The sequence below is a fragment of the Hyla sarda genome, chromosome 6 (genome assembly GCF_029499605.1).
Source record: "Hyla sarda isolate aHylSar1 chromosome 6, aHylSar1.hap1, whole genome shotgun sequence".
Taxonomy (NCBI): Eukaryota; Metazoa; Chordata; class Amphibia; order Anura; family Hylidae; genus Hyla; species Hyla sarda.
This window is the reverse complement of record NC_079194.1, coordinates 184,586,283-184,599,347: the sequence shown is the minus strand read 5'-3', so window position 1 is coordinate 184,599,347 and position 13,065 is coordinate 184,586,283. Positions and strand designations below refer to the sequence as shown.

Here is a 13,065-nt window from a genome sequence, read left to right as displayed (position 1 = left end):
ATTTACTTTCATAGTTGATGAAAAGTAGTTATTGTTATTACTATTTGTTATTGCTAATTATATATCAGCCATTTAGTCTACACGAGAAGCAGGAATTGGTGTTCACTGCTGTGCTAAAATGATATTCTCCTCTATAGACTCTCATTCAATGTTAATCTGCTGTATTCCTTCCATGCAGGTAACTGCTCTGGTCGACGAATGGTTATGGACTAAATCTGATTGTATTTTGCACGTTTTGCCGCTTCATCATGTTCATGGAGTTGTCAACAAATTGCTTTGTCCTTTATGGGTAGGAGCTACGTGTGTCATGCTTCCTGAATTCTCTCCAAAAGAGGTAAAGAGAACCAAGGTTAAGGAGACCTAAGATGTTATACTAAACATATATCAAATAGTTATTGTGCTTAAACTGACTGTAAACATGAAGTGTATGGTATCCATCTGCTACTGATGAAATCTTAAACTTTCCTTCTTTAAGATTTTCCTTCTTCCCTTACCTGTGCTTAAAGGGGTACTCCGGTGGTTAAGATTTTTGGCTATATTGCATCTTCTTTTAATGGTCATGTTTTTTGTAATTGACATGTATTAAATGTTTGTGTAGCATGTGTCTTTTTTTCTTACCTGTTTGTGGGCCAGGAAGTTCTGTAGTTCTGTGTTGGATCTCTGACTGTTGTCCACAGGTTAGGATTAGGCTGTGGACAAGATGTCAGAGCTTTTTTTTTCCCCCCCACGTCTCCACGACAGCACCCATGAGATTATCTCCTCCTCCTGATTGGGACAGGAAAAAACATTGAGAGGTTAAATTCCCCACCCCTTCCTGTCCACACCAGTGTCTTTTCCTGTATCTGTCAGGGAAGGAGCTGAGAGGTGCAGGGGGTTTCTTACTGTCCTGCATAAAGAAATTAAGGTCCTTACCGGGGCCTTGCGGACTCGGGGTGTGAGCATAGCACACCCCCTGTCTTTTTCTCCCCGTGGTCCGGTCCTCTCTGTAGGTCCGCTCTGGGAGCATGGAGGCGGAGGGATACCGTGGGAGTACTGTATAGTGTACGGGTCTCTGTACGGTCTCCTTCAGTGGTCTCTGCCTTCAGCGAGGAGTTCTCTCCTCGCGCGAGCGCTTCTAGTTTGTTTTCTTCCAGCTCTTCCGGCTGGAGATGCTGGGGTCTGACGTCACTACCGGCCGCGCTCTGGCGGGGAATTTGAATCTGGAGACCGGCTTTTTTCCTATAAGAAGCCCTTCTCCCAGATGGAAGCTGCTCTAACTGATTCCAGCGTTGGAAAATACAAGGCTGCATCATGAGCTCACCTGCAAAAGTTCCAGATCCTCTAGTGATCCCAGGATCCGTGAGTACTGAGGGCCTATGGGTTCGCCCTGGCCAATCTTCATTGCATGGTGTTTTATCCTTCTCTTCCTTGTATTTGCAGGGAGACAAGGATTCTGCAGGTTCTTCGGTTAAACCGAAAAAATCAAAACCTAAGAAATGTGTTATTTGCTATAAGGAGTTTCCTGAATCTGCTTCTAAACCTCTGTGTAAATCATGTATTGCATCAGTAATGTAAAGTTAAAGATGACTCTCCAACTCTTATGCAAGAAATAAAATCCATGATTCATTCAGAGATACACTCTGCATTGGCCTCTTTTACACCTGTTACCCCTGTGGCTCCTACTACTTCGGTTAATGCCTCAGCTGTAAAAAAGACTAAAATGGTGTCTTTTTCGGATTCTGAAGAAAGTGTATCTCCAGAATTGGAAGAAGGAGAATTTGTGGAAAATCCTTATGAAGAGGAAGAGAAGATTCCTCTTTGAAAAAATTCTTTTTTAATTCTGATGATATAGAATCCTTAATGAAGTCTGTCCGTACTACCTTGAATTTAGAGGAAGTTCAGGAGACTGTCTATCCAGGATGCCCTTTTTGTAGGCCTAGGAGACAGGAAACCCTGTACTTTCCCTGTTCATACAAATTTGCATAAAATTATTAAAGATGAATGGGCTAAGCCAGAAAAGAATGCCTTTATTCCTAGGGGTCTAAAAAGGCGTTGTCCCTTTGAAGTTACAGACTCTACTACCTGGGACACGATACCATTAGATATCCCGGTTGCTAAAGTGGCAAAGCGTACCTCTCTGCCTTTCGAGGATGCTACACAACTTAAAGATCCAATGGATAGAAAGGCATAGAGTTTGCTTAAAAGGTCCTGGGAGGCTGCTTCCTCACTGTTAAGGCCTAGTATAGCCTCTACCTGTGTAGCCAGGACTTTAGGAGTTTGGTTAGACCAGTTGGAGTACCACCTCCAGTCTGATCCCCCTTAAGGACCAGATTTTGGAATCCTTACCTCTGCTTAAGATGGCATCTAATTTTTTATCAGATGCCTCTGCAGAATCGGTAAAACTTGCTTCTCGTACTGCTGTTTTGTCCAAAACCACTAGGCGTGTACTGTGGTTAAAATCTTGGTCAGGAGACATGACTTCAAAAAGTAAACTCTGCTCCCTTCCTTCCTTTTCATGGAAAATTTTAGTTTGGTCCAGAGTTGGATTCTATTCTGGAAAAAGCAGCAGACAATAAAAAAGGATTGCCCTTAGATAAGGTCTAACCTAAAAAGTCTGCTTTTCGTCTTTTTTCCCAATCAGACCATTCCTTCAGAGGAGGTAAAGGGAAAACAGGACGTTGGTCTTACAGGAAGGGCGGTAGGGGTAGAAATATCTTTATTAACCCCGATCAGTCCTCTTCCAACCCTAAGCAATGACGCCAGGCCATTGGGGGCAAGGCTTTCCCAATTTGCCCCAGTTTGGGAGTCACTAATTCCCAATCCCTGGATAGTGGAGATAATATCTCAGGGCCTCCGGATCGAGTTGTCATTACCTCCCCATCCAAGGTATGTTGTTACTCAGCAGAGTCAAAAAAGCCAGAAATTGGTTCTCGAGGGTGTTCGGGACCTTCTCTCCCTGGGTGCTATCCAGGAGGTTCCTCTCCTTCAGAGGGGCCTAGGTCATTATTCTTATCTGTTTTTGGTTTCCAAACCAAACCTGAAATCCCTGAACAAATTTGTGGTTTACAAAAAATTCAAGATGGAAACTGTGAAGTCTGCAGTTCAGTTAATAAAGGAGGGGGCGGTGATGGCGACTATCGATCTTCACGATGCATATTACCACATTCCCATCCATTCAAATTCCCAAAAATATTTGAGATTTGCCATCCAGTGGGGGTCCGGGGTCCGCCACTTTGAGTTTGTCTGTCTCCCATTCAGCCTGTCATGTGCGCCTCGAATTTTCACCAAAGTCTTAATTATCCCTTATTTAGACGACATACTGATAGTGGCGGACTCAGTTCCTCAGCTGGAACTTCATTTACAGAGAGCTATATTTGTTCTCCAGAAGTTGGGTTGGATCCTAAATCTAGACAAATCAGATCTTATTCCCAGTCAGAGGAAAAATTTCCTAGGTACCCTTTTGGATTCAAGGATCCAGACCTCCTTTCTTCCGGATTCCAAAAGGGTATTACTGCAGGCATTAGTCTCCAGGTTTCTAAGCCTCCATTCCTGTACAATCAGGACAGCAATGTCCACTCTGGGTCATATGACATCATGCATCCAATCAGTAGCTTGGGCTCAGTTTCACTCCAGGCCTCTACAAAAGTGGATCCTAGCCATTTGGGACAAGTCTCAGAAAGCTTTAGACAGAAGAGTGATAATTCCCACTCAAGTAAAAACCCATCTAAGATGGTGGACGTTCAAGAAGAATTTAAAGAAGGGAGTAAGCTGGTATCAGTCAAACCATTTACTCATAACAACGGATGCCAGTGCAGGAGGATGGGGTGCTCACTCAGTCTCGAGTAGTCCAAGGGAAATGGGATCCTGAGACAGCAAGAAAATCTTCCAACTTCAGAGAGCTACTGGCAATATGGATGACACTTCAAGAGTTAGAGGAGATCTGCAAAAATCGCCATATCCTCATTTACTTGGACAACATGACTGCAGTGGCCTTTATAAGGTATCAGGGAGGTCCAAGGTACACAGCTCTCCAGTCAATTTCGCATCAAATATTTTCTTGGGCAGAAAACAAGATGCTTTCTATCTCCGCAGTCCATCTCAAGGGGTCTGGAACTTGGAGGCGGACTTCCTGAGCAGACACATATTAGACCCAGGGGAATGGTCTCTAGCTCCGTGGGCATTCAGGATGATTATGGAGAGATGGGGGGTTCCTCAAATAGATCTGTTTGCAACCAAGAGAAATCACAAGGTGGATCTATTCTATTCCCTAAATCCAAGGGACTCTCCGCTAGCAGTGGATGCATTAGCTCAGAATTGGACATTCAGTATGGGATACGCATTTCCTCCCCTGCCGCTAATATCTCGGGTCCTTCAGAAGTTAATGAACTATCATTGCATTCTAATCCTAGTAGCTCCATACTGGCCAAAGAGGAGCTGGTTCTCTCTATTAAAGACTCTGGCTGTAGAGGATCCCATCTGCCTTCCTCTTCAAAAGGATCTACTGTCCCAGGGACAATCCTTTCATTGTCAGATCAAAAACCTCAGCTTGACAGCATGGAAATTGAAAAGTCCATTCTGCTGAAGGAAGGTTTCTCTGAAAAGGTAGTAAATACCCTTCTATCTAGCCGTAAAGATACTACCTCTAGAATCTATACTAAAACCTGGAAGAAATGTATATCTTTGTGTGGGGATTCTTTTTCTGTCAACACTCCGGTGATTCCTAAAATTCTAGACTTCCTTCAGCAGGGATTTGATTTACGTCTTTCCCCTAGTACCCTCAAAGTACTGGTTTCTGCTCTCACTGCTCTCTATCATGTAAAATTGGCTGATAACATGTGGATTTCAAGGTTTTTTAGAGTGTCCAGCAGACTCAGACCTAAGACTTTACATATCTGTCCTCAGTGGAATTTAAATACAGTTCTAGTGGCTCTTCCTTTGGATCCCTTTGAGCCTCTGGATTCTATTTCTGAAAAATGTTTGACTCTCAAAACTATATTTTTAATCGCCATCACTACAGCTAGGAGAGTAGGTGAAATTCAGGCTCTTTCTATCCGACAGCCTTATATCAGAAGTTTGGATGGCAAAATCATTTTTAAGCTTGATCCTAACTTCCTCCCTAAAGTGGTCTCTACCTTTCAAAGATCACAGGATATTGTGGTTCCATCCTTCTGTTCAGATCCCAAAAATGACTTAGAAAAATCATATAGTCTTTTGGATGTTAGAAGAGCTATCCTCATCTACATTGAAAGAACTAGTCAGTGGAGGAAGGATGACAATCTGTTTATTCAGTTTGCTGGCCCTAATAGAGGCAAGAAAGCCTCTAGGAGTTCTATAGCCAGATTGTAACGCGGAGCACTCGCGGCGTTATGCTAACAGCAGCGCTCCGGTCTCTGTCTCTGACCGCGAGCGCTGCTGTGTTCATGCTGGCGGGGACGCGATCCGCGTGGCGGGTCAGACCGGATCGCGCCCCGTTCTACTCACCCTCCTCCTCCTGTGGCTGTCTCGTCCCGGCGCGCGCGCCGATGTTCTAAGATTTAAAGGGCCAGCACACCGCTAATTGGTGCCTGGCCCAATCAGTGTAATCACCTCCCTACACATAAATACTCACTTCCCCTTCCCTACCTTGCCGGATCTTGTTGCCTTGTGCCCTGTGAAAGCGTTATAGTGTGTTCCCAAGCCTGTGTACCTAGACCTCCTGCTGTTGCCCCTGACTACGAACCTCGCTGCCTGCCCTGACCTTCTGCTACGTCTGACCTCGCCTCTGTTTAGTCCTTGTGTACCGCGCCAGTCTCAGCTGCCAGAGGGGTCGAGTCGCTACTGGGGAACACGACCTGGTAGTTACCGCCACAGCAAGTCCATCCCGCTTTGCGGCGGGCACTGGTGAACACCAGTAACTGCTTAGAACCGATTCCCCAGTACGACCCGCGTCATCGCCTCTCTGGCACAGAGGATCCACCTCCAGTGTCCTCACCAGCCACCAGTCCGGACCCTGACAGTAGATGCGGCCATGGATCCCGCTGAGGTGCCGCTGCCAAGCCTCGCTGACCTCACCTCCGTGGTTGCCCAGCAGTCCCAGCAGATTGCCCAACAAGGACAACAGCTGTCGCAGTTGACCGCCATGATTCAACAGCTTCTGCCTCCACAGCCTCAACCATCTCCTCCTCCAGCTTCCCTTCCTCTCCGAGCTGCCGCTACCACTGCTAGAGTCTGCTTGTCTCTCCCGGATAAGTTTGACGGGGACTCTAAGAAGTGACGGGGATTCCTGTCCAAATGTTTGCTGCACCTGGAGATTGTGTCGGACCAGTTCCCCACAGAACAGGTGGCGTTCGTGGTCAGCTTACTATCTGGGAAAGCCTTGGCCTGGGCCACGCCGCTCTGGGACCGCAATGATCCTGCCACTGCCTCCGTCCTGTCCTTCTTTTCTGAAGTCCGCAGTGTCTTTTGAGGAACCTGCCCGTGCCTCATCCGCGGAAACAGCCTTGCTGAACCTTGTCCAAGGAGATTCTACAATGGGTGAATATGCCATACAATTCCATACTTTGGCCTCTGAGTTGGCCTGGAACAATGAGGCTCTCTGCGCAACCTTTAAAAAAAGGTTTATCCAGCCACATTAAGGATTGTCTGGCCGCTCGAGAGATACCCTCCACCCTGACTGAACTCATCCAGTTGGCTACTCGCATTGATATGCGCTACATTGAAAGACGTCAGGAGCTCCGCCAGGAGAAAGATCTTGTTCGCACCAGGCGATACCCACGCCTGGCTCCTCTCTTCCAGCATCCTTTGCAGCCTGTTACTGTGCCTCCCGCTGAGGAGGCCATGCAAGTGGACCGGTCACGCCTGACCCAGCAAGAGAGGACTCGCCGAAGGAACGAGACCTTATGCTTATACTGTGCGAGCTCTGAACATTTCCTAAAGGACTGTCCCGTTCGTCCTCAGCGTCAGGGAAACGCTCGCACCTAGTGAACGTGGGAGAGGCGTCACTGGGTGTAAATTCTTCCTCTCCACGCTTGACTATTCTAGTGCGGATTTCTCCAGCCGCTAAAGCCTCCTTCTCTGCGGAGGCTTTCTTGGACTCTGGTTCAGCAGGAAACTTAATTAAAGCCTCCTTCATCAACGGATTTAACATCCCTGTTACCCGTCTTGTTAAACCCTTCTTCATTTCTTCGGTTAACGGAGAAAAACTGAATTGCACCGTGCGCTACCGCACTGGACCCGTGCACATGACCGTGGGGGTTCTCCATCAAGAAACTAGAATTTTCTGTTCTGCCTAACTGCACCTCTGACATCCTTCTTGGCTTGCCCTGGCTCCAGCGTCACTCTCCTACCCTTGACTGGACCACTGGGGACATTAAATCCTGGGGCCCTTCCTGCCACACTCGCTGCCTTAAGTCGGTACCTAGTTTCCAACTCACCACTGCTTCCCCATTGCTCGGCCTTCCTAAGGCCTATCAGGACTTTTCTGACGTCTTTTGCAAGAAACAGGCAGAGGCCTTACCTCCACATAGGCCCCTACGATTGTCCTATTGACTTGCTCCCTGGTACCACACCGCCCCATGGCAGGATTTACCCTCTCTCCGCTCCAGAAACTATGGCCATGACGGAGTACATTCAGGAGAATCTCAAGAAAGGTTTCATCAGGAAGTCTTCTTCTCCTGCCGGAGCAGGATTCTTCTTTGTTGCCAAGAAGGACGGGTCACTACACCCTTGCATTGACTACCGCGGCCTCAATAAAATCACTGTATAGAACCGCTACCCTCTGCCTCACATCTCGGAACTCCTTGACCGTCTGTACGGAGCTAAGATCTTTACTAAGCTTGACCTCAGGGGCGCATATAACCTCATCAGAATTCGTGAAGGAGATGAGTGGAAAACCGCTTTTAACACCAGGGATGGCCACTTCGAATACCTCGTCATGCCATTTGGTCTTTGCAGCGCCCCTGCGGTCTTCCAAGACTTTGTCAATGAAATCTTCCGGGACTTATTGTATACCTGCGTTGTGGTCTATCTTGATGACATACTAATCTTCTCCTCCAACCTAGAGGAACACCGCCTCCATGTTCGTCAAGTGCTCCAGCGCCTCCGTGTTCGTCTCTACGCCAAAATTGAAAAATGCCTCTTTGAACGTAGCAGTCTTCCTTTCCTGGGATACCTGGTCTCAGGGCAAGGTCTTCAAATGGACCCTGACAAGCTCTCCGCGGTCTTGGATTGGCCACGCCCTTCGGGACTTAGCTCTATCCAGCGCTTCCTCGGATTCGCTAATTACTACCGTCAGTTCATCCCCCACTTCTCCACTATCGTGGCTCCTATTGTGGCTCTGACCAAGAAAGATGTGAATCCGAGATCCTGGCATCCCCAAGCGGAAGAAGCTTTTACTCGCCTTAAGGCTGCCTTCGCCTCCGCCCCCGTCTTGACTAGGCCCGATCCTCTGAAACCATCCTTCCTTGAGGTAGATGCTTTTTCAGTAGGAGCTGGGGCGTTTCTTCTTCAAAAAACCGCGAAAGGTAAAAACGTCACTTGCGTTTTTTTTTCTAAAACGTTTTCTCCTCCTGAAAGGAACTACGCTATTGGTGACCGTGAATTGTTGGCCATTAAGTTGGCCCTAGAGGAGTGGAGATCCTGGAGGGATCCCTTCACCCTATCACCATCTACACTGACCACAAAAATCTGTCCTACCTACAGTCCGCCCAGCGCTTCAATCCTCGCCAGGCCAGGTGGTCGTTGTTCTTTGCCCGCTTCAATTTCCAGATCCATTTTTGTCCGGCGGACAAGAATGTCAGGGCAGATGCCCTATCACGTTCCACCGATGCCACTGAAGCCTCTCCTCAATACATCATCCCTCCTGAGTGTCTGATCTCTGCTGCTCCTGCTTCTCTGGTGCCTGTCCCTCCAGGGAAAACGTTTGTCCCTCCTAGTCTTCGCCTCCGGACTCTCAAATGGGGTCATTCCTCCCATTTGGCAGGTCATGCTGGAATCCAAAAATCCTTTCAGTTGATTGCCAGACACTATTGGTGGCCTGCCTTTGAAAAACATGTGACTGAGTTTGTACGGTCCTGTACTGTCTGTGCACGTGACAAAACTCCCCGCCAGAGGCCCGAACAGCCTTGGTCACATATAGCGATGGACTTTGTCATTGACCTTCCTGTATCCCATGGCAACACTGTCATTTGGGTGGTCGTTGATCGATTCTCCAAGATGGCTCATTTTGTCCCGCTTCCTGGCCTCCCTTCTGCGCCACAGTTGGCGAAGCAATTCTTTTTGCACATTTTTCGTCTCCACGGACTGCCTACGCATATCGTCTCTGATAGAGGCGTTCAATTCATCTCTAAATTCTGGAGAGCACTCTGCACTCAATGGAAGATTAAATTGAATTTTTCCACCGCCTACCACCCGCAGTCCAATGGACAAGTGGAGAGAGTAAACCAGACCCTTGGTGACTACCTGCGACATTTTGTCTCCTCCCGCCAAGACGATTGGGTCGACCTGTTACCCTGGACTGAATTCTCGTACAATTTCAAAGACTCTGAGTCATCCACCAAGTCTCCGTTCTTTGTGGTGTACGGCCGTCACCCGCTTCCCCCCCCCCCCCTCCCCATTCCCACTTCATCTGGAGTTCCTGCCGTAGATGAATTGACCAGGAATTTTTCCTCGATTTGGATAGCGACTCAAAAGTCGCTCTCACTGGCCTCTTCTCGAATGAAGAGCCATGCGGATAAGAAGAGAACTCCTCCTGTCTTTGCCCCTGGTGACAAAGTGTGGCTCTCTGCCAAATATATTCGGTTTCGTATCCCTAGCTACAAACTGGGTCCACGTTACCTCGGGCCATTTAGAGTCAAAAGTCAAATCAACTCTGTCTCCTACAAGCTCCACCTTCCTCCTTCTCTTCGTATTCCTAACTCCTTTCATATTTCCCTTCTCAAACCTCTCATTCTTAACCGCTTTTCCCCCAAGGTCACCGTTCCTGCTCCTGTCTCTGGCTCCTCTGATGTCTTCTCAGTAAAAGAAATTCTCGCCTCCAAGGTTGTCAGAGGTAAAAAAAAAAAAATTCTTGTTGACTGGGAAAATTGTGGTCCCGAAGAGAGGTCTTGGGAGCCCGAGGACAATATCCTCGACAAGGAGCTCATCCATAGGTTCCTTGGCTCCAAAAAGAGGGGGAGACCTAAGGGGGGGGGGGGTACTGTAACGCCGAGTGCTCCGGGTCCCGCGGCTTCACCGGAGCGCTCGCGGCATTATGCTAACAGCAGTGCTCCGGTCTCTGACCGCGAGCGCTGCTGTGTTCATGCTGGCGGGGACGCGATCCGGGTCACACCCCCTCGTGGATCACGCCCCGTTCTACTCACCCTCCTCCTCCTGTCGCTGTTTCGTCCCAGCGCGCGTGCCGATGTTCTGAAATTTAAAGGTCCAGAGCACCGCTAATGGTGCCTGGCCCAATCAGTGTAATCACCTCCCTACACATAAATACTCACTTCCCCTTCCCTTCCTTGCTGGATCTTGTTGCCTTGTGCCCTGTGAAAGCGTTCTAGTGTGTTCCCAAGCCTGTGTACCTAGACCTTCTGCTGTTGCCCCTGACTACGAACCTCGCTGCCTGCCCTGACCTTCTGCTACGTCTGACCTCGCCTCTGTTTAGTCCTTGTGTACCGCGCCAGTCTCAGCTGCCAGAGGGGTCGAGTCGCTAGTGGGGAACACGACCTGGTAGTTACCGCCGCAGCAAGTTCATCCTGCTTTGCGGCGGGCTCTGGAGAACACCAGTAACTGCTTAGAACCGATTCCCCAGTACGACCCGCGTCATCGCCTCTCTGGCACAGAGGATCCACCTCCAGTGTCCTCACCAGCCGCCAGTCCGGTGGGGGATAAAAAGACAACAAAGAAGGAAATAGAGTTGCCTAAACAACAAGAATAGAAATGAAACTAAACAAATAGGGTTAGTCAAAAACGGAAAAACACATTGACCACCGGAGTACCCCTTTAATTTCAGTACTATAATGTAATCCTATATACCACCGTAATAATCGGGTAGACCAAGCACACATTAATAACTGCCAGAACTTCAAAGGGCAAAAAAGTAATTAGTGACAGATTATAAAATAATTATTTTTTTCAGCTTTGACCAGCTGTTCATTTTAACAGGGATCCTTTCTTATAAGATATACAGTGGGGCAAAAAAGTCAGCCACCAATTGTGCAAGTTCTCTCACTTAAAAAGATGAGGCCTGTAATTTTCATCATATGTATAAATCAACTATGAGAGACATAATGAGAAAAAAAATCCATAAAATCACATCGTCTGATTTTTAAAGAATTTATTTGCAAATTATGGTGGAAAATAAGTATTTGGTCAATAACAAAAGTTCATCTCAATACTTTTTTTATATACCCTTTGTTGGCAATGACAGAGGTCAAACGTTTTGTGTTTACAAGGTTTTCACACACTTTTGCTGGTATTTTGGCCCATTCCTCCATGCAGATCTCCTCTAGAGCTGAGATGTTTTGGGGCTGTCGCTGGCAACACGGACTTTCAACTACCGCTATTGGTTTGCTCTGGGGTTGAGATCTGGAGAAGGGCTAGGCCACTTCAGGACCTTGAACCACTCCTTTGTTGCCTGGGCCGTGTGTTTGGGATCCTTGTCATGCTGAAAGACCCAGCCAGGTTTCATCTTCAATGCCCTTGCTGATGGAAAGAGGTTTTCACTCAAAAACTCATGATACATGCCCTTATTCATTCTTTCCTTTACATGGATCAGTCGTCCTGCTCCCTTAGCAGAAAAACAGCCCCAAAGCATGATGTTTCCACTACCATGCTTCACAGTATGTATGGTTTTCTTTGGATGCAACTCAGCATTTTTTCTCCTCCAAACACGACGAGTTTAGTTTTTACTAAAAAATTCTACTTTGGTTTCATCTGACTATATGACATTCTCCCAATACTTTTCAGGATGATCCAAATGCTCTCTAGCAAACTTCAGATGGGCCCGGACATGTACTGGCTTAAACAGGGGGACACGTCTGGCACTGCATGATTTGAGTCCCTGGCGGCATAGTGTGTTAATGATGGTAGCCTTTGTTACTTTGGTCCCAGCTCTCTGCAGGTCATTCACTAGGTCCCCCCGTGTGGTTCTGCGATTTTTTTCTCACCGTTCTTGTGATTATTTTGACACCACCGGGTGAGATCTTGCGTTGAGCCCCAGATCGAGGGAGATTATCAGTGGTCTTGTATGTCTTCCATTTTCTAATAATTGCTCCCACAGTTGATTTCTTCACACCAAGCTGCTTGCCTATTGCAGATTCAGTCTTCCCAGCCTGGTGCAGGGCTACAATTGTGTTTCTGGTGTCCTTCGACAGTTCTATGGTCTTGGCCATAGTGGAGTTTGGAGTGTGACTGTTTGAGGTTGTGGACAGGTGTATTTTATACTGATAACAAGTTCAAACAGGTGCCATTAATACAGGTAACGAGTGGAGAACAGAGGAAACTCTTAAAGAAGTTGTTACAGGTCTGTGAGAGCCAGAAATCTTGCTTGTTTGTAAGTGACCAAATACTTTATTTTCCACCATAATTTGCAAATTCTTTAAAAATCACACAATGTGATTTTATGGATTTTTTCTTCTCATTATGTCTCTCATAGTTGAGGAATACCTATGATGAAAATTACAGGCCTCTCTCATCTTTTTAAGTGGGAGAACTTGCACAAATGGTGGCTGACTTAATACTTTTTTGCCCCACTTTTTGCCCCACTGTAGTTTTTCCATGCTTTTGGCTGCTCATAAATCTGATATGCTTGTGCAGATATGCACCTATGTGATTGGCAGTACTGTTGCCTTGGCAACCACATGACATTCAGTAAGTATCATACATGGGTCCAGTTAATTATTTGCTGCCCTTTCATCTTGCAGATTGGGCAGAAAAATGCTTGCAGGAATGGGACTCTTTAAAGGGGTACTCCAAAGGAAAAGAAAATGTGTTGAAATCAACTGCTTGCAGAAAGTGCTACAAATTTTTAATATTACATCTATCAAAAAATATTCTTCCAGTACTGATCAGCTATAGATGAAGTTATGATGTTGTGTAGTTCTTTCCAGTCTGAGCACAGTGCTC

At 47.0% G+C, this 13,065-nt stretch overlaps 1 protein-coding gene across 3 annotated transcripts in view; it reads left to right on the top strand.

Moving 5' to 3' along the window:
- The window catches only part of ACSF3 (acyl-CoA synthetase family member 3), a 142,951-nt gene that overhangs the window by 14,768 nt on the left and 115,118 nt on the right, over positions 1-13,065 (top strand). For all 3 annotated transcript variants that reach the window (XR_008845155.1, XM_056526043.1, XM_056526044.1), the window contains exon 3: positions 179-334. Coding sequence is in view for 2 of the 3 variants with exons in the window: in XM_056526043.1 (XP_056382018.1) it covers positions 179-334 (156 nt within the window). In the remaining variant the exon portion in view is untranslated. The remainder of the gene's footprint in view (positions 1-178; positions 335-13,065) is intronic.